The sequence below is a fragment of the Vicugna pacos genome, chromosome 32 (genome assembly GCF_048564905.1).
Source record: "Vicugna pacos chromosome 32, VicPac4, whole genome shotgun sequence".
NCBI lineage: Eukaryota > Metazoa > Chordata > Mammalia > Artiodactyla > Camelidae > Vicugna > Vicugna pacos.
Window position 1 is genome coordinate 19,661,613 of NC_133018.1, and position 18,459 is coordinate 19,680,071.

At 62.8% G+C, this 18,459-nt stretch overlaps 3 protein-coding genes across 14 annotated transcripts in view; 1 reads left to right on the plus strand and 2 right to left on the minus strand.

Annotated features, from left to right (window-relative positions):
* Window positions 1-520, minus strand: part of ABCB9 (ATP binding cassette subfamily B member 9) — a 37,331-nt gene extending 36,811 nt beyond the window's left edge. For all 3 annotated transcript variants that reach the window (XM_072953707.1, XM_072953709.1, XM_072953701.1), the window contains exon 1: window positions 235-520. The gene's annotated coding sequence lies outside the window, so the exon portion shown is untranslated. The remainder of the gene's footprint in view (window positions 1-234) is intronic.
* On the plus strand, window positions 44-2,326 carry ARL6IP4 (ARF like GTPase 6 interacting protein 4). Of its 2 annotated transcripts, none has more exons than XM_006209490.4 (6): window positions 44-201; window positions 527-700; window positions 1,118-1,426; window positions 1,508-1,625; window positions 1,912-1,981; window positions 2,061-2,326. In XM_006209490.4, exons 2-6 carry the CDS (start codon window positions 538-540, stop codon window positions 2,115-2,117), a joined length of 717 nt encoding a protein of 238 aa, XP_006209552.1. In that variant the 5' UTR covers window positions 44-201; window positions 527-537; the 3' UTR covers window positions 2,118-2,326. The 2 variants fall into 2 exon arrangements, with proteins under 2 accessions (XP_006209552.1, XP_006209553.1); XM_006209491.4 differs by having other exon boundaries at window positions 45-201; window positions 1,142-1,426.
* Window positions 2,327-2,912: 586 nt separating this feature from the next.
* Window positions 2,913-18,459, minus strand: part of PITPNM2 (phosphatidylinositol transfer protein membrane associated 2) — a 130,865-nt gene continuing 115,318 nt past the window's right edge. For 4 of the 9 annotated variants that reach the window (XM_072952845.1, XM_072952847.1, XM_072952848.1 and 1 more), the window contains exons 10-26: window positions 15,889-16,136; window positions 15,311-15,500; window positions 15,034-15,153; window positions 14,210-14,454; window positions 13,488-13,666; window positions 11,887-12,057; window positions 11,197-11,346; window positions 10,018-10,182; window positions 9,327-9,479; window positions 8,336-8,484; window positions 7,850-7,966; window positions 7,275-7,391; window positions 7,017-7,165; window positions 6,774-6,923; window positions 6,177-6,360; window positions 5,963-6,091; window positions 2,913-5,871 (exon numbers count right to left, since the gene is read on the minus strand). In XM_072952845.1, the coding sequence (XP_072808946.1) occupies window positions 5,554-5,871; window positions 5,963-6,091; window positions 6,177-6,360; window positions 6,774-6,923; window positions 7,017-7,165; window positions 7,275-7,391; window positions 7,850-7,966; window positions 8,336-8,484; window positions 9,327-9,479; window positions 10,018-10,182; window positions 11,197-11,346; window positions 11,887-12,057; window positions 13,488-13,666; window positions 14,210-14,454; window positions 15,034-15,153; window positions 15,311-15,500; window positions 15,889-16,136 (2,934 nt within the window). In that variant the 3' untranslated portion in view covers window positions 2,913-5,553. The remainder of the gene's footprint in view (window positions 5,872-5,962; window positions 6,092-6,176; window positions 6,361-6,773; window positions 6,924-7,016; window positions 7,166-7,274; window positions 7,392-7,849; window positions 7,967-8,335; window positions 8,485-9,326; window positions 9,480-10,017; window positions 10,183-11,196; window positions 11,347-11,886; window positions 12,058-13,487; window positions 13,667-14,209; window positions 14,455-15,033; window positions 15,154-15,310; window positions 15,501-15,888; window positions 16,137-18,459) is intronic. The other 5 variants (XR_012066149.1, XM_072952849.1, XM_072952850.1 and 2 more) reach the window with 5 other exon arrangements.

The following is an 18,459-nucleotide window of genomic DNA, read 5'->3' on the forward strand; positions in this document are numbered from 1 at the left end:
AAGGCAGCAGCTCCTCGCTTCGCAGCCGGACGGCCTCCCGGAGCACCACCGCGGGCCGGAAATCACCCAGCTGCCGCTTCCTCACGCGAAGGCGTGGTGCGGGGCTGGCGGTCCGGCCGGATGGGCGGTTGAGGAGGGAACGGAGCGGCCCCGGGGACCTTCTTTAAAGCGGCTAGGCCGCAGAGGGTGCGGGGGAGGAGGGTAGGAGCGCACGGGAAGGGAGGGTGAACGCACCTGGCAGCTGAGGATTTCGGCCCGTCCTAGGGCCGCCTGGGCCGCGCGCGCAGGCGTGGAGCGTCCGGGCGGGGGCGGGCCTTTAAAGGGGCCGCAGCGGAGGGTCTGGGTGTCCGCGAAGAACCTAGGGTACCGGGATCTGGGGGTGGGTGAAGATTGTGCTGTTGCACGGGCCCCTTCATATTCCTGCCCCGGGTGGTGACGGGTACCCAGAGGACCAGCCCCACAGTAGAGCCTCCCTTGGAACCCAGTCTGCGGGATCCCGAGTTTAAGCGCGTCTTCCTGTCTCCAGCTCGCGGCGCTATGGCTCACGTCGGCTCTCGGAAGCGCTCGAGGAGTCGCAGCCGGTCCCGGGGGCGAGGGTCGGAAAAGAAAAGGAAGAAGAGCAGTAAGGACGCCTCGAGGAGCTGCTCGGCTTCTAGATCCCAGAGCCGCAAGGCCAGCACCACTTCCTCTGGGGCGGAGGGTGAGGACCAGTGGGAATGGGAAGGGGCGAGGAAACTTAATGGAAAGGAAGTTGCGGGCAGCTGGGCGGCCTTCTACAGTCTGGCTGTGGGGAAGTCGTAGTGAGCAATATTTAGACGGACACGGAGTGTAGATCCTGGATATCTGGATTGAAAGACGCTCAGAATCTAGGGGCTGGGCTGACCCATTGAGTACAGATCGAAGGGAGCACTTAATCATCTTTTGGTGCAGCTGAGCCTGAGATGTGGGGGCTGGCCGCTCTGCTCCTGGGCAGACAGCGACTGCGGAGCCGGGAAGTGCCTCTCCATAGCCCGGAAAGCCCTGCCGGGAGGGTCTCACCCCTCCGTAGTCAGCCTGAGCCTGCTACAGGTCGGAGCAAGGGGACGAAGGTTTACATCTTCCCCTCCTGGCCTTCCAGCCTCACCTTCTCCCTGCATCACAGAGAGAAGCAAGCACAAGGCCCGGAGGAGACCACGATCCAGCTCCTCCTCCTCTTCTTCCAGTTCTTCTAGCTCCTCTTCCTCCTCGTCCTCCTCTTCTTCCTCCAGCGATGGCCGGAAGAAGCGGGGGAAGCACAAGGACAAGAAGAGGAAGAAGAAGAAGAAAAGGAAGAAGAAACTGAAGAAGAAAAGCAAAGAGAAGGCCAAGGTGCAGCAGGCTGAGGCTCTGCCGGGACCTTCGCTGGACCAGTGGCACAGATCAGCCGAGGAGGAAGAGGATGGCCCAGGTACTGTGCTGCCCAGTGTGCAGAGGGGAGGATCCCCTCCCCGAGGCTCCACCACCACTTCCCTGCTATCTCCCCTTCCAGTCCTGACCGATGAGCAGAAGTCCCGCATCCAGGCCATGAAGCCCATGACCAAGGAGGAGTGGGATGCCCGGCAGAGCATCATCCGCAAGGTGGTGGACCCGGAGACAGGACGCACCAGGTGGGGTGCACGTGGTGGGCTTCTCTGGCCATTCCTCCCCATTGCCCAGAGCAAGTGATGGCACAGGCTGGAAGGGCCTTGAGGAGGGTCTTCAAAGAGCCACTGTTGGCTGGTCTGATGGCAGAGCCCACGCAGCTGCCTTCATCCCTGTCCCGAGAATGGGGAGCGGGAAGGGTCGGAGTGGCTGGTGGGGGCCTGAAGCCTGGCACCCCTCTGCCGGTGCTTCTGGTTCTGTTGTTTTGGCCTCTCAGTTAAAGGCTCGCCTGCTTCCCACCTCCTCTTCCAGGCTCATTAAGGGAGATGGCGAGGTGTTAGAGGAAATTGTAACCAAGGAACGACACAGAGAGATCAACAAGGTGGGTGTCGCCCCCTTGCCCGTGCCCACCCCCAGCTCTGTTTCTGATGCGTCCCCTCCCTGTGTGCTTTCTCCCCCAGCAAGCCACCCGAGGAGATGGTCTGGCCTTCCAGATGCGAGCAGGGCTGCTGCCCTGAGGGCCCCGCTGGCCAAAGCCTGCGGACAGCACTGGTGGCACAGCCTGGAGGCTGGCCTCAGGGTGAGCAGCAGGGAGCCCGATGGGCGCTGTGTGCCCTTCTCCCACAGCCCAGCCTCCTCTCAGATGTGGGGGTCACTGGCTTAGTCAGCTTCCCTGTCTCCTGAAAGAGCGCAACTTCCCAGCTATTAAACGTTCCCTGGTTGGAGACTTGCTCTGTGCTGTTCCTTTTTGTGCTGAGGGGGAAGGAAGTGTGCAGCTCGACTTCCGGGGCAAAAAACGAGTTCTGGGAGCTTTGGGGGAAAGCTGGGGAGTGCCCCGGTGGTAGTGAGCACTGGCCGCCAGCCACGTTTGCCGTCCTCATCCGTAGATCGGCCTGCTGGGCGACCCCCGACCCCTAGCTGAATCCCAGACCAGAGACTTGGTTGTTAACATGAAGTTCCTCAGGCTCGGAGCTGGACTGCTGCCCTCACTGTGTTTATCCTGCAGACGACAACAGTGGAGAGTCCTGGTGGCCTGGGAGGAATTCGGGCCCAGCTTACGAGCTGTGTCCTCTGCAAAGCACCCACCTACCTCACTGGGTTGGTATGAGGACAAACAGTTCACGCCTGGGAAGGGGCAGCAAGGGGGCCCAGCATAGGTGAGGCCCACATGAGCACATGGGTATTATGGTGAGCGTGGCTGGCATTGTGTGCTGGGGGGACAGCCTCTCCCCACACAGGCCAGGCTGGGCCCCATCCAGCCCCCGACCCCCACCCAGTGCACTGGTTGCCGGCGCAGGAATGAGACCCAGAAGGAAGCCTTCCTGCTTCTTTAATTGGTGTAACAGACAAGGACACTGTATACGGAGCACACTCAGGCCCGATGGAGCAGGGACAGCAGGGGTGGGCGGGGCGAGTCAGGACACTGCACACACGGCCCAGACAGACGGACAGGAGGGGCCGAGACGTGAAGACTGTGTGACATGGCGGGCAGCTCAGACCGAGCTGGGAAGGGGCGTGGGGTCTCTGCTGAATCCCTCTTTAGAAATCAAAGAGAAGGCAGGTGGTCAGATCTCGGGTGGCGGGCTGAGGCTCGGTCCTGGGCTGTGGGGTGGGAGGGGGGACTAAGGCTTCTACTCTAACAGGCCGGGGGGCAGTGGCAGTCAGCAAGGCCTGCCTCACCCTTTGGTTACGACTGGTCGGGCCTGAGCCCTGCAGCTCAGCACCCAATGCTGTAAACATTTTTGGTATTTTTAAAGGACTCTGTCCTCTCTCTCTTAGTTTCTGAAAAACTGGTGCTTCCTTAAGAGGATAATGTGCCAAAAGGAATCTTCGGGGAGGCAGGAAGCAGACCTGGATACAGAAGAGAGGCGCCAACAGGGAGGGTGGGTGCCCACCTCACGTCTATGGCTGAGGGCCGCCGGAGAGGCCCGGGGACTATTGCTGTTGTCCTTGGCATGGCTGGCGGCTGGGCAGGCAGGCGGGGAGCTCGGAGCCGTGGCGGAGCTGCCCGCTGGGAGAGGCCAAGCCCACTGCCTACACGGCCTCCCGGCCTTTATTGCAGGCGGGCCGGGACTCTTCCAGGTGCTCCTCTGGACGGCTGGTCACCGGGACGGTAGGCGAGGTGGGGTGAGGTGGGACCGACAGGAGGCACTGGCCGCGGGGCCCTCGCCGGGGCTGTGATTGTCGGGCCGAGCGATTCCCGCTGGGGGCAGGGGGTTAGATATTGCACTTCCACTGCAACAGTTACATTAAAATTTGGTCCATAAAATAATCGTCGCTTTATACATAACGCCTGAAACAACAACAAAAAGCTACATCTTAAATATGAATAAACCCTGAAGGTCCCATCTCTCCAGACATTTTTCTCTGCACAAAATAAATAGCTTTCACTCTGTACAGACCCACTTTCGCAGAACATTTACACGACCCTTTGGCTGTACATATCTACACATGGGAAGATGTTAGCATCCGTCTGTGCACCTCCCTGTCCAGCCCACGAGGCCCTGAGGCCATATCCAGGTTGGCAGCAGCTTCTCACAGAAGGAGCCTGGTCACCGGACAGCTGGCAGGGGCCTGGCAGGCTCCCCTGCCTCGGAGAAGGTGGGGGAGCAGCAGAGGGCCCCCCAGGGCCACAGCTGAGACGGCTTTCGGTTCTGGGGAGGGAGGGCTGATGCTCAGACCCAGCGTGTGGGACAGCATGGTCCTTACCAGGTAGGAAATGAAGTCATGGCTGCCTGCCCTTAAGCTAACTAAGCGAGTTGTGTGGCTTTTTAGATTCGGCATCAAAACGGAATTGGCATTAAAAAAAAAAAACCCTAAGTGTGTGCCCCACTCACCCCAGAGTAGAAATTCAGTGGAATTAACAGGGGTCAGGTGAGGCAGGGAGCCCGTGCCCGCTGCATGGGCAGGGACAGGGCCCTGGGACCCAGAACCAGGCTGGACTCCGTCACAGTGCTGGGTGTTTTCATGTGGAGGGGCTGCGTTTGGTACTGAAAGAGTTAAGAAAAGGAAGCAGCCAAGGATTGCTCATTTAAAAAAACCTCATAGAAATCAGGTCTGCGAAGTAGAAAGGTGTAGAAACGCGGGAGGGCGGGCCCAGGCGTGGAGCTGGCTGACGGGGTGGGCAAGGAGCGGAAAAGACGGCCAGGTCTGTCCAGGCCCCACGGCCCGAGGCCAGGCTTCTCAGGAGCCACCTCTGATGTTCACCGGCCTCAAAGTCTGGGTTGTGCCGAGGGCCGAGATGATACCAGGCCGGCGGCCGGACTGTGCTCCAGCTGGGGCAGGTGAAAGGGGTCCGGGGTCCGGGGCTCCCACGGGCTGGCGGGCCAGGCGGAGCTGCAGAAATTACAATATGGCCTTTCTTCCCTACTGTACAAAGATTCGGCGCCCTGGAGCCTTCTGTGTGGTGGCAGGTCTTGGATCAGCAAACGCTGAAGTTTCATGCATGCCAACGAGTTTGTAGCCATAGGAGATGGTAATGGGTCTCCCCTCTCAAAAATCAGTGCAAAACCAGTGAGGTCGAACAGTTGAGTAACTTGAGTTAACAAGAAGCAGGCTGTCCCCCCGTCAGAGCTGCTACCAAGTGGGAGGGGACCTGGGGGTCAGGGCGAGCTACTGGACGGGACACGCCCGGGCCTGGTGTCAGGATGCTGGGAGGTCAACGCAGGGCAAGTGTCTAGGAGGGCCTTCCGGGCCAGTCCACACTAGGGGTTCCTGGTCCCTCCGTCATCCCGGGCTGGTCGTCCTGCCAGCTTCCACGACAAGCTGGAACGCTGCAGACCCCAGGACATGAGGCGTGGCTGGGAGGACTGTGTGTGGCCCGGCCTGTGCCCACCGCTGGACCATGGGACGAGCTTGGCCCCAGCCGACTGTACACGCCCAGCCCAGGCGTCCCGGCGGGGCGGGCCGCCCTGGCTAGCACCATGGGGACCACAGCGCCTCACTCACGGTGCCCTACTTGGGGCCCGCGGCTGGCTCAGGCCGGCCGGCCATGGTGCGGCCCCAGCAGCTGGCCGCCACGCTCATGCTGCGCTGTCCCCGCTGCTCGCTGTCTGCCTGGCTCTGCGTCCGCTCGTGCCGGTGGCCGGGCCCGCTGGGCTGGGCCGAGATGGTGCGGAGCAGGTGGTTCCGGGAGCGCAGGAAGTCGCTCTGGCCCGGCAGGCCAAAGCTCCCCTTGCGCAGCGCCATGCGGGTGGCCGCGTTGCGGGCCGGCCGGGCCCGGTGGTTGTACTTGAGCTGGGCCAGGTGGGCCGCATAGCCGTCCGTGATGAACTGCAGGGGAGGGCAGCGGGGAGGACGGCCGTCACAGGGGGTGTCCCGGGGCTGCCCACCCAGGGCGGCCGACCGCCCTGTGCCCACTCACCTGGCACTGCTGCTGCAGCTTCTTGGTGGGCCGGCCCACAATGTAGATCTGCATGGGGGACAGGCTGATGGAGCTGTAGACCGCCACGTCCTTGGTGGAGCCGTAGGCCGCGTGCACGCGCAGGTGCAGCTGTGGGTGAGATGGGCATGGGCTCGGGCTCATGGGCTCGGCCTCTCCGCCCGCCTCCACCCCACCCCTCCCACCCGGGACCCACCTCGGAGATGAGCAGCTTCAGGAAGTTGGCCTTGTGCCGCAGCGGGTCATGCACCAGGCCATCACAGAAGGACACCACGCCATGGGGGAAGTTGTGCTGGGCCAGCCATGCCACCACCCGCTGCTTCTGCATGTCAGGCCGGCCCGTCACGTAGATGATGAGGTAGCCCAGGTCCTGCCAGTGCCTGGGGGCGAGGGGCAAGCCTGGGTGGCCCCCAGCCGCACTGTCCTCCCTCCTGGGCCGCCCCATCTCCTTGCCCAACCAGGCAGACCCACATGGGCCACTAAGAGGGTGCACCTTGGATCAGGCTCCAGCAGTAAGAGCAGCAACAAGGCTGGCGGCAGCCCTCGTGTGGTGCTCACGGCCCAGGTCATCCAACCCCCACCCAGGCAGCACATGTAACTGGTCTCGTTAGAAGCAGCCCCACTTCCCAGGTGAGGGAACTTGACGCATCAACAGCAAAAGGTCACACAGCTAGGAAGTGGTGGTGCCGGCTCCTCCCAGCCTCAGGGTCCCTGCTGCAAGTCCCCCGAGGCCCTCCCCATCCTGGCCTTCAGGAGCTTCCTGCCCACCCCAAGGCCGCTCTGGGCCACTCACCGCACCACGTCCACTGCCCCAGCCCGCACTTTGGGGTCACTGCCCATGATGGACACGCTGGCAGCAAAGGAGCCATCAATGCTGAAGACCACGAACTCCGTGCCCTTGGGCAGCACTGTGATGTAGCTGTCGGCAAATGTGTGGTCTCCCCTGGGAGGGGGCAGCTGGTCAGAACCCCCCAGAGCCCGCTGCTCCCACCCAGGACGAGGCCAGCCCAGCCTGCTTGCTGCTCGGAGCTCATACCTGACCACCATCTTGATGGGGTAGACGCCCACGCCCAGGCGGTGCGTCTCGGGGATGGTGTAGGAGACACGGCCACTGCTGCTGGTCACCAGCGTGTCCAGGTACAGCCACTCCCCCGAGGGCGGCTGCGTCATGATGTGCACGTCCACCTGGGGGCCCGGGCAGGCTGGTCACAGGCAGGCTGCGCCCCGGGCCTCTCCGCTCCCCAGCCAGAGGAAGCCGAGGCGGGGGGTTCCCGTGGGCCCCCTGCGTCTTTACCTTCTCCCCGGTCAGGGTGACCATGTCCAGGGGCCCGTACATGAACCGGCCCGTCACAGTCTGCGGGCCGTCCTCGTTGGCGATCGCGTCGTTGATCCGGTGGTTTGCTGTCACATTCTGGGGGGAGGAGGAGCAAGGCTGGGTCAGGGTGGGGGATGGAGGGGCAGCTGGGGTCTCCTGGGCTCAGCTCAAACTTCCTACAGGCCTGGGAGGTGAGCACGGGTGCAAAGCCTAGCTCACCACCGAGCTACACGGCCTTGGTGCAGGTCCCCATCTGTAAGGGTCCAGCCTCAGACTGAGGATTAAGTAAGACGGCACACTTCTCTGTGACCTGTTTTCTTGTCTCTAAGATGGGTCTTTTTTTTTTTTTTTTTTTTTTTTTTTTTGCAGAGGGGAGGTTGTTAGGTTTATTTATGGACTTGGTTTTTCAGTGGAGGTACTGGGGCTCGAACTCATGCATGCTAAGCATGCACTCTCCCACCTGAGCTACCCCCGCCCCCTCAAGATGGGAGTATTCTTATGAGGATTCGATAGGGCAACAGCCCTGGGGCCCGGGTCCCCAGAGGACCCCTCACCCGCAGCTTCACGTGGGTCCTCTTGCGCTGCCACTTCTCTCTTGGCTTCGAGGGGGTGAACACTGAGACCTCCTTGCCATCCAGCTCCAAGATGCTGGAGTTGTCATGTCTCATGACCTGGGAGGGGACCGAGGGAGGTCATGGGGCAGACTCAGGCCTGGGGCTTCCTGTTCCTGTTCTAGGGGGAGAGACCAGAGGCCCTCGGGGCCAAACTAACCCTGTAACAGTCTAGGGGGGACACTATTCAACCCACTAGTCTGCCCTCCGCCCCCCAGAATTCACATCTGTCTGTGAATGTGCACCTCCATTCACCCCACTCACCATCCCCCAGGCTTTCTCCATCCTGCTTGCTCTGGGATGTACTGGGGCCAGAGGGTGGGGTCCCTCACCACCCTCCTCAGTTATGAAATGGGGCTGCGTCAGCAGCGGTGTCACCAGGGGACTCCTGAGAGGTGTGGGTGTGCCTGGCAGTGGGACCCGGGGTACCTGTCTCAGCAGGAAGGAGACCACATCCGTGGACTCCCAGTAGCTGGCGTGGAAGAGGTGAGGCAGGGCCACGGTGGGGAAGGCCGTCAGGGCGTCGGGGCAGTACAGGGCGTAGTCAATCCGCTTCTGGCCCCACCACTTTGCAGCAACTGCCAGGAGGAGGGGCTGTGACTGGGCGGGGCCCCAGAGGGTCACCCGGCCCCTCGGGCCTGGCTCCGCCCAAAGACAAGACCCAACTGAGCAGAGAACAGGCTGCAGCCAAAGCGAGTCCCCCTCCCAGGCTGAAGGACAGAGGAGCCTGGACAGCGGCAAGAGGCCCGAGAGCGCCCTGGGTGGCGGGGATGCGGGCTGTGGCTCCGCGGTGAGGATGTGGAGTTAGAGGGGGCGGGGACAAGCCGGGTTTGGAGGCAGGACTCGCTGTCCCAGGTCCTGTAGACTCCCTGCCCGGGGCCCCATCACTGCCCTCTCCAGGCTCCTCGAGTCTGCCCGCAGGCTTCAAGGCTGTGACAGGCGTCACAGAGGTGGAGTCAGCATTCTTAGACCCCAAGGCAAGGCCTGCTGTCCTGAGCACCCAGCAGGCAGAGTGTGAAGTGAGGGCCTTGGGTCAGACTAGCCCACATGTGAGTCCAGCCCAGCTCCAGGCGAGGTTTGCAGAGGGGGCCTCTCTGGTGGCTGCACACATGAGGTGCTCAGTAAATGGCACCTGATTACGGGTCGGGGCTCCTCTGCTCTCTGCCTGCAGCCTGTGTAACAGGCAAGCCTTGGTCCTCACCCGGCCTCAGTCCAGCTCCCCCCGCCCCTGGCCAACCCCAGCTGCTCCTGCCTCCTCCCTGGATGCCTGGATGCTCCCAGCCCAAGCCTCCAGCACCCTGGTTAGGCCTCGGCAGGGTCAGTGGGCAGGGCCTGGTGGCAAGACATGCTTGGAAACGGAGAGTGATCCCAGTTAGAGGAAAAGGACGTATGTGCATGGAGGGCCTGCGACGCCCAGTACCTTCTCTGATGTCCAAGTTGGGGAGGCGGGGGGCCCTCTCCAGGCTGGGGCTGGCCTGTGGGCAGGGCCCTGGGGTGGCAGGGGTTGGCGGGGGAAGGGCAAGCAGGGACAGTCGCCTGACGCTGGGGGTGTGACTGAGCAGGCCCGGGGCCTCTGAGAAGCAAGAACACCAGGAAGGGCTCAGCCAGGCGGGGCAGGGGCCACCACTGTCACCGGCAGCCAGGCTGGGGGAGGGGGACCTCCGCCCTCTCGGGAAGCAGGAGGAGCCGGGCACAGGGAGACCTCACCTCCCTGGCTCCCCTCAGCTTCTCCAGAAATAGCCCCACCACCTTCTCCCTCAAGGAGCCCCTGCCCCACTGGGGCTAGGACCCCCTCCTCCCAGGTCTATCGCTCCCACCTGGACTCGGCCCCACCGGACCACCCCTGTGAACACTCCTTCCTTCCAGAGTCCTCTATGGACACTTTGGGGCTGGATCACTCCTCTGTGGGGCTGTCCTGGGTACTGTAAGCACCCTGGGCTCTACCCACCAGATGCCAGTGGTGCCCACCCCAGCCGTCTCCTGACATTGCTAACTGTCCTCTGTGGGGCACAGCAGCCCCGGCTGAGCCGGCTGTGACAGGGCAGGACGCCCACCCCTGCTGTGACAGAGGGAAGTGCCGGGAGGGCAGGCCCGGGCGCTGCCGCACTCACTCTGGGCGATGCTGGACGCTGTGTAGCTCTCAGCCATGCCTGACACCTGGCTGGCGATGCTGATCTCGCTGGCTCTGCGGAAACCTCGGGTGGTGGGAGCTGTGCCGGGCGAGGAGGGGGCTGCGTGCTCTTGGAAGACGGTGTTGTGGGTCTGGAGTGCATCCGCTGCAGGTGGACAGGTACCAGAGACCAGGGGTGAGGAGGCCTCGCCCAGCCTGGCCCCCGGCTCCCCCAAGCAGTGGGAGGGGGTCCAGTGTGAATCTGGGCGGGGGCGGGCCAGAGCGGTGGCTGTGCCAGGCAAGGCCGACATCTCTAACTGCCAGAAGAGCGGTGGCATCTGAGTACAGCTGGCAGACAGGCCCAAGTGTGCCCGGGCCTGCCTGTGCAGGGCCGGGAGGGCAGGGCCCAGAGCTGAGGCAGGAGAGAAGGGAGGGCTGGGGCAGGGCTGGACAGACGGACTGATACAGACAAAGTGAGCAGGGAGGCAAGGCGGCCAGGCTCACGCCCCCCATGGCCACCCTTCCAGTCTCCCAGTCTAGTCTAGCCTTCTTGGCCTTTGAGGCCCAGCCCAGCCTGGCCTGACAGCAGGGGCCTGGGGCGGATTCCCAGGGATGAGCCTCACACATGGGCCACATCGAGCTGGCCCTGAATGAGTGTGTGGGGACAAAGGCAGGTGCTGAGGGCTCCAGCCAGGCTCACCCGGGCGCAGGCTGAGGGCAGGGCAGAAGAAAGGGGCTCAGCTAGAGGACCCACACCTAGACAGGATGCAGGAGGCGCCTGGACCGCCTCAGGGAGTCGGGGCGTGGGGCCCTGAGAATCCAACCCCTCACTGGGACCGAAGGCTTCTCCTGGGGACAGGTGAGTCCCGCAGGCTCGAGGCCTCACCTCAACTCCTGGCCACCCCTGTCAGCCTCACAAATGGGGGCCAGAGCCCTCGCACTGACACCTGCACTGGGTGACCAGAGGACAGCTGCTCCCGTCTCTGCGCTCCTGGGCCTCCTCTACAGGGTCCAGAGAGGAGGCGCCAAGTCCACTCCCCAGGACCCATCCTTCCTGGTCTCCTTTCCTTGGCACCACAGCCCCACAGACTCCAGGTGGCCAAGGAGGGCATGGGGGGTCCCTGAGGACCAGCGGTCAGCCAGCGAAGCAGACGCCACCACGAGCAGGGGAGTTACACACACTCAGCACAGCCCGGGCTCGGGCGGGGCCCGTCTTGCCAGGTGAGCGCGGGAACGGGGATACTGGTTTCCAGGAAGCCGTCCCCGTGAGGGAGCGGGGCCAGGGGGCCGCCCTCCAGGACCAGCTCGGGGTTTCTCTGCACGGTCTCGACTAGAGGCAGACGGGGAGAGAACAGAGGACAAGAACAGACACTCGTGTGGACGCTCCGACACAGACACGCAGGGCCTCTCAAGGACAGGACGTGACAGGACTGGGACACGTAGGGGGCAGGTGGGACGGGCCGTCCCCAGGAATGGACCACAGGAAGCCCTCACACACGCTCCCTGCCCCTGATCTAGGGCCCCAACTCCAGGCCAGGTGAGCTGGAGGCTCTGGGCCAGCCGCCTGCTGTGAGGGGCCCCTTCACAGGGCGGGACGATGCCCAGGACTCAGCCAGGGCCCCTCAGCCCTGCCCTGGCCAGGCAGTGGGAGGGGAGTGTGGTCCCTGGAGCTCGGGGGGAGGCCCCGGCCTGTAAGGCTGTCTCACTCCCACCCCACAGGGTTTGGGGGTGCTGGCGCAGGTGTCCGGCTTCTAAGGTGTTGGGTGCAGACCGCCTCTCCCCGCAGGACAGGGCCACCTCCGGCCTGGGACACCCAAGGAGCAGGGCCAACTCCTACCCTCCCCCAGGGCCTGGGCCGCGAGGCTCTCACCCAGCAGCGTGGAGCAGCCGTCCCCCAGCGGGTAGCGCTGGTAGCGGGGGATGCTGAAAGGCGGCAGGGCGTGGAACCCCCTCTCCAGCAGTGGCTCCAGGCGCGAGGCTGAGGGGTCCGCCGGGTGGAAGAGGTTGTAGACTTGCTGGCAGGCAGGCCGCAGCTGGAAAACTGGGGCAGAGGGGGTGGGAGTCACAGGGTCTGGAGCTCGCTCAGCCCTAAGGAGCCGGGGCCTAGAGCAGGCCGGGTAGGGTGGGATGGGGTCGGGGTTGCGGACAGACCCCGAAGCATGTTTCTGTTGGGGCCACTATCCCTTTACTAGCCAAATATGTCTTAATTGAAAAAGTTATAATGACAGTGGTAGAAAAGGATTTTTGAAGTAAAGAAATATATATGACAAATGACATAGCAGAAGGCTCCCTTCCATCTCAGAGCCCAGAGGCTGGAGCCCCAGGGGCTGCTTTTAGGGGCGCGGCCTGCATGCGCGGCCCAGGCGGCTTGGGCTGAAAACGTCTCTAGGCTGTGGGATAGGGCTGCTCTTCCAAACACTTCATAGCTGAAGGGAAGAGCACGTGAATGTCAGGAGCATATCTCACTTAAGAAAAAAACATTTCTGTATGGAGGATCTGGGGATTGAACCCAGGACCTCGTGCCTGCTAAGCATGCGCTCTACCACTGGGCTACACCTACCGCCCCACCTCACTTTTTAAAATACCCACAAATGGGAATATAACCTACACTTTTTGAACTTTGCTTTTTTTTTTAATTGCTTTTTTAAAATTTTCATTTAACAAAAAATCTGGGGAGTCTTTCATAGCCATGAGCTTAGTTCTGCCCCATTCTTTTTCATTGCCTCGGGATATTCCATTGACCAGCTGTGCCAGAACTGATTTAACCAGTCCCCATCCCCACAGACGGATGTTTAAGTTGGTCCTGGTTTTTCATGATTACAGATGACATTGCCCAAACGTCACTGTCCTTAAGTCTGCTCTCATGTATAAGCCACTGCTTACCTGCTCTTGGGCAAATGTCTACACCTTTCTGAGCCTCAGTCTCCCACCAGGATCCCTGCACAGCTCCTGTGAGGATGGCAGGGCTCCCTGGGCCGCACCGGCTGATCCCCGGGCAGGGGCCACTGCTCTGGCGGCTGTTTAGCCCACACATTGCACCTTCCTGTGTGTGTTGCCATGAGGAGGGTCCCTGGAACAGCGTGGCTGTGGCCCCTCTGGTGTTGGGAGTCTACTGCACTGAGGAGACTTTGGGGACGCCTGGCTTCGCATCTCTTCCTTATGGGAAGACCTGGGCCTGCAAGACTGGGTCTGTCCCCATCTGATCCTGGAGCAGCCCTGTCCCTCTCTGGACCTCAGCTCCTAGAGGTGCCTTGGAGATTAAATAAAACAGCTGTCGGGGATGGGGCCAGAGACTGAGCCACTGAAGCATGAGCAAAGCAGAGCAAGGAGCCCTTGGTGGGGGTGTTCAGAAAGGAGGCTGACGCAGGAAGGGGGCTGGGATGTGGCCGTGCCCTCATGACAGGGGTCCACTGAGATTCTCTGCCCAGCGCATGTGGCCCCTGCCCTTCCCCTCCCCTACAGGGCTCTCACCATCCAGGGAGGGGATGACAGTCTTCCTCAAGGCCAGGACCAGCCCCAGGGGGCACCCGAAGAGGAAGAGGTCAGCGATCTCAAAGTCGAACTTGCCCACGGCCCCTGCGCCGTCCAGCATGGTGGAGCTGCTTGAGCGGCGGGAGCTGGGCTCGTTCCTCAGCACGCTGGCATGGAGGCTGCAGATGGGAGGTGCACGAGGTCACACAATGGCCCTTCTCAGGACTGACCTGCCCTCAGCCTCCTGGAAGAGGCCCCTCAGGGATTATCAGGCCCAAATGAGGCTTGACCCCTGTGCTGTCCTCTGGGTACAGCTGCCCAGTGCCTGCTGGGACACCTCTGGTGATAGCAGGTCCCAGCCTCTCTAGGGACCCCACTGACTTCAGGAGGCCCTGACCAGGACCACACTGCCCCTGGTCAGTTCTGCCCCCTGTTTCTGCCACCCCTCCCTGCCCACTTAGCCCTGGCTAACCTGTCCCCTCTGACTCAAGATGGCCGTAGGTGTGTACAAGACCACGACCACACCCAACAAGCCACCTTCTCCTGGCTGAAGAGCCGTGGGCCCGGTCTGGACATCCCAGAACCAGGCTGGGAGGCCTCCAGGACCCTCACGTTGGCCATTGGCATGACCTGGTTCACGTCCTCACTTCTGAGATGTCCGCCTGTCCTCACTTGGCAGTGGGTCTCGTGGTCTGACCCCTGGGCCCCCCAGCCCCACCCACCTGGACAGGAAGGCCTGGTGCTGCTGGATGGTGTCCAGCTCATAGGTGGACGAGTCACTCCTCTTGCGGGGTAGCTGCCTTTTGGGGTCCTCAGTGCCATTGCTTCGGGGGATGTCGATGTTGCTGCGGCTCAGGTGCCGGCTGCTCTCCAGGTTGCCGCCAGTGCCACCGCCACCGCCACCGCCACCGCCACCACCACCATGTGCCGCATTGCCCACCGTGCCCGGGGACAGCAGGTCAGTGTCCTGGAACGGCCCCATGCAGGCTCACTGCCCGGTGGCCTTCAGTGTCCTGAGGGTGGCATCCTCCCTCCCAACTCCAGACCACTGGCCACTATCCAGCCGGCCTCTCACCCAAGCCGGAAAGGGGAAAGCTCTGTCCCTCCGTGGCCCCCAGTCCCCCCAGCCCACTGGCCAAGTCCTCCCTCCTGGCCTGGCTGGCCACCTGGACCTTGGTGCCCTCCCCCGATCCTGCTGCCTTGCCAGGCCTGCCAGGCTGTTTGCTACTCTGCAGCAGAGGGGCTGTGGGTCCTCTCTCCTGCCGGGAAGCTCAGAGGATCCACCTGCGACACCCCCCAGGACCAGACTCCGCTCCCCGAGGTGCAGACCCTGCACTATCACCTGCTGAAGCCGCACATGCTCCTAGGCTCAGCTGTACCACAGCTGTTCGCCTGTCCCACGCATCTGCCCCCTGCCTCTGGGCACCTGCACCGGCCACCTCTGCCCTTCCCTTTTACGGCAGGCCTCAGGGATGTTTGGAGTCAGAGCGTGACACGGTCCCCATCCTGGAGGTCCCCTGCTCTGGGGGCCAGGGGAAGCTGGTACCTGCACGCTGGCAACGCTGCCCCGGCGGCTGCTGCTCTGACTCTCAGACACTGGCTGATTGCTGCAGCATAAGGCATCGAATGCCAGGATGCCCCCGACGCAGTCCCCGATCAGGCAGACCTGGACAGGGAGAGGTCCAGGGCCTGAGCACCTGCCTCGCTTGCTGGGGCGAGGGGCGCTGGCCTGGGACAGCTGTCACCCCCTGCCTTAGGCCGGAGGACCAGGCCAGCTCACCCTGCAGAGTTTCTGTCTTCCCTTCCCCCACCACACGACTCACCTGCCCATTGAAGGTCATGCCCTCCTGGGACTTGATGAAATCCCCATAGGCGAGGTTAGCCCGCTGAATCACCGTGGCAACTGCCTCCTGGTACTGGGGTGAGGAGGTTGCCAGCAGGGGCAGGGCAGCCAAGGGGATGTGGTCCTGGCTGCTGGACAGACAGCCTTCGTCGTGGCTGTAGGGGCTGAGGCTGAGGGAGAGGGGCCAGTCAGGAGAGAGCAGGTAGCCTCAGCTCAGCCCAGTGGGCCCTCCTCCCCTGACCCAAGCATCAGAGTAGGAGCTGCCTGACATCCTGGGAGCCTCAGCCCTGACTCGGCAAACCTCATGGGGCCCCTCCTGGGCCAGTTGCAGGGAACAGGGCTGGGGAGTGAGGCAGGTCAGTATCCCCATATCACAGACGCAGAAGCTGAGGCTCAGCTTTGGGCCCCGGGCGCTCCTGGACTCTGAGCTCAGCCATCTGCACAGGTTTTGCCGCCTCCCAGCAGAACAGGCTAGAGGGCAGGTTTGGATGTCAGAACCCTGGTCCCAGTACCGGGGAGTCTCCTGACCCTCAGGTGGCGGTGGGCCTGCACACTCACTTGGAGACGAGGGCGAAGGCATCGGCGCAGATGGGCGGGCAGGGCACCAGGCGGATGGCGAGGTGGCCCAGGGCGCTGGGGTAGTGCACGCGCATGACGGTGTCGAACACGGTGGCGATGGTGTTGGCGTCGCCCTGCTTGGAGCTGGGGTCCCCGGCGCCCGTGTCCAGGATGGTGCCTCCGTGCAGCACCAGCAGCAGCACGTGGATCTTGGAGGGCGGCGCGGCCAGCGGCGGACTGACCTCATCCTGCGTGGGCGGGGGGTGGGCGTCAACTCCCAGGGAACTCAGCTCCTTGTCCAGGCATCGGCCGCCTCCCAGCCGCTCCCTCTAAGAGCCCCGATCTCACTTCCTCAGCACCGGGGCCTGGTGTCGGCCACCTCAACCCCCTCCCCGGGGAGGCCGAGCTGGTCCTCCTCCTCCTCTCTGCCAGCTTGACCAGGGCAGAGGACAGGGAGGCTCTATTCTTTCCAAAGCCCAAGCTCCACTTCCCATCAGGGGACCCAGGCAGGGGCTTCTAGGGCTTCTGGCCTGGGGGAGGAGGCAGAGGCTCAGCCCCGTGCGGGCCTTTGGGGCCTGCCTGCCCTCCGTGGGTCTGTCTCAGCCTGAGTCACAGGCTCACTTAAGAGGGGCTGGGGTCAGGGACTCAGCCTGGCCACTCCACCAGCAGCTCTGAGCTCTCCCTCCCTCTACACAGGCCCTCCCCTTCTGCCCCCGGCCCGTGGCCCCTGGGCCTTGCCACTCCTGGACACCCTGGACCAAGATCCACAAGAGCAGAGATGTCCCAGCAGTGGCAGAGCCCCAGCATCTTAGAGCAAGGAGGGCAACGCAGATGTATCCATCTGAACCCCCTCGTTTGTCGGGGGATAATGACCCCACCTCCTGCTGGTCAGGCCTGCTTGTGAGGTCCAAGTGAGACCACATGGGGGATGGAACCATTCTATTTACAGGTGAGGTGGTGGTGGCCCAGAGAGGCCAAGGGACTTGTCTAATGTCACACAGCATGTCAGTGCCAAGCAGGACTGGAACCCAGAGCTCCTGTCACCTGCTCAATGCTCTCCTGCCATCCCAGTCTGTGGCCCCATCCCCGGGGGCCTCTCCTGTCTCCAGCTTCTGGTGTGTGACTGGGGGAGGCTGGGGCCCAAGAGGAGCCACTGGTGTGCACTAGCTCTGCCCATAGTATGTCGGGGGCACGGGGGTGGGGAAAGGAGCTGAAGAGAGGGGCATGTCCCTGAGGAACTCGGGAGCCAGAACAAGGGGCTGAAGTCATCTGGAGGGCTCATGGGGGGCCATTGGCCCGGAGCTGGGCCATCGGATGGCACAAGGTGGGGCAATAGCAGGACCTAGGTGTCAATGCAGAGCCCAAGAGAAGGGCGGGCAGTGCGGGCACTGAACCCAGGGGCCGGCGAGGCCTTCAGGAATGGGTTGAGCAGGGCTGGGAGCCACTGAGCAGCAGACGGCTTTGGGTGGGAGGAAGGCTGGTGGGTGGCACTGGGTCTGAGGTGGAGGTAAGGCTGGGCTGCTTCAAGACAAAAGGGGGCTGATCACCAGCCAGTCATGGGCCACGGAGCCTGGGCAGGGACAGACGCCCAGCAAAGCCTGGGGCAGACTCCCATTTCCACATGAGGGCTGCCCACTTCTGGCTGGCCTGGGCAGGAATGAACTCAAGGCCCCAAGGCAGGGTGGGGCCAATGGCTGCCCAGAACACAGGCCAGGATGGAACCACCAAATGGTACCCAGGAAAGATCAACACAGCCAGGCCAGGGGCTCGTGGAAGCAATGTCCTATGGCAGCCTCCCTGTCACCCAGACGTGGCCCCAAGTCACCTGGGATGGGCAGGGCTGGGCGGCGGGGGGCTGAGAGAATCTGCCTGTGCTTGTCTGCTGGGACCCAGCGCTGGAGCCTGGAGACTGCTCAGGAACCCAGAGGAGTTTTCCTCCAATTCAAACTGCTTTCCACAGGGGGACACCCTGCCGGAGACTTGAACCCCAGTGGGAACAGAACACACAGGAGGCGGGGCAACATGGTGGGGCGTGGGAGCCACTCTGGAGAGCCTGAGGGTCCTCAGCATTGACTCTGTAAAGCCAGCCTTGCTCCTTCTGAAAGCCTGGGAGAGGAGGCTCTGGTTTGGGGGCTGTTGCAAGCAAAAGGATCTGACTGTGGATGGCAGTGCCCCAGAACCGGTGCTGGGTCCGAATGCTCATCTCGAGGCAGATCCAGAGTCCAGGGCCCCTTCTGCCCCTCCCAGGGAGGGGGGCCGTCAGAGCTGTGTGCGCAGAAGGTGGGGAGGGGGCTCCGTTGGCTTTATCACCATTAATTGACAATTGGAAATCAACTTCCCTCGTCCCAGTTACCCTTCTAGAAAAGCCCACATCGACCTCAGACCTCAAAGAAAACCCCAAGAGGACGAGGGCAGTGTGTATGCTCCCCTTTTCCAGCCCAAACTCCTCAGGGGTCCTGAGTTCCCAGAGGTGCTGTCTCCACCTTGGGCAGCTAGAGGCCAGAGCAGAGTGGTGAGCACAGCGTGTGGCGCCCCCGCTCCGCTCTGGCTCCTGCCCCCAGTGCAAACAGC

Excerpts from the sequence above, each read along its gene's own strand:
- ARL6IP4 (XM_006209490.4), top strand. The coding sequence starts at position 538 with ATGGCTCACGTCGGCTCTCGGAAGCGCTCGAGGAGTCGCAGCCGGTCC. Across the intron at positions 701-1,117 it reads CACTTCCTCTGGGGCGGAGG|CCTCACCTTCTCCCTGCATC; the intron begins GTGAGGACCAGT and ends CTGGCCTTCCAG. Across the intron at positions 1,982-2,060 it reads GACACAGAGAGATCAACAAG|CAAGCCACCCGAGGAGATGG; the intron begins GTGGGTGTCGCC and ends TTTCTCCCCCAG.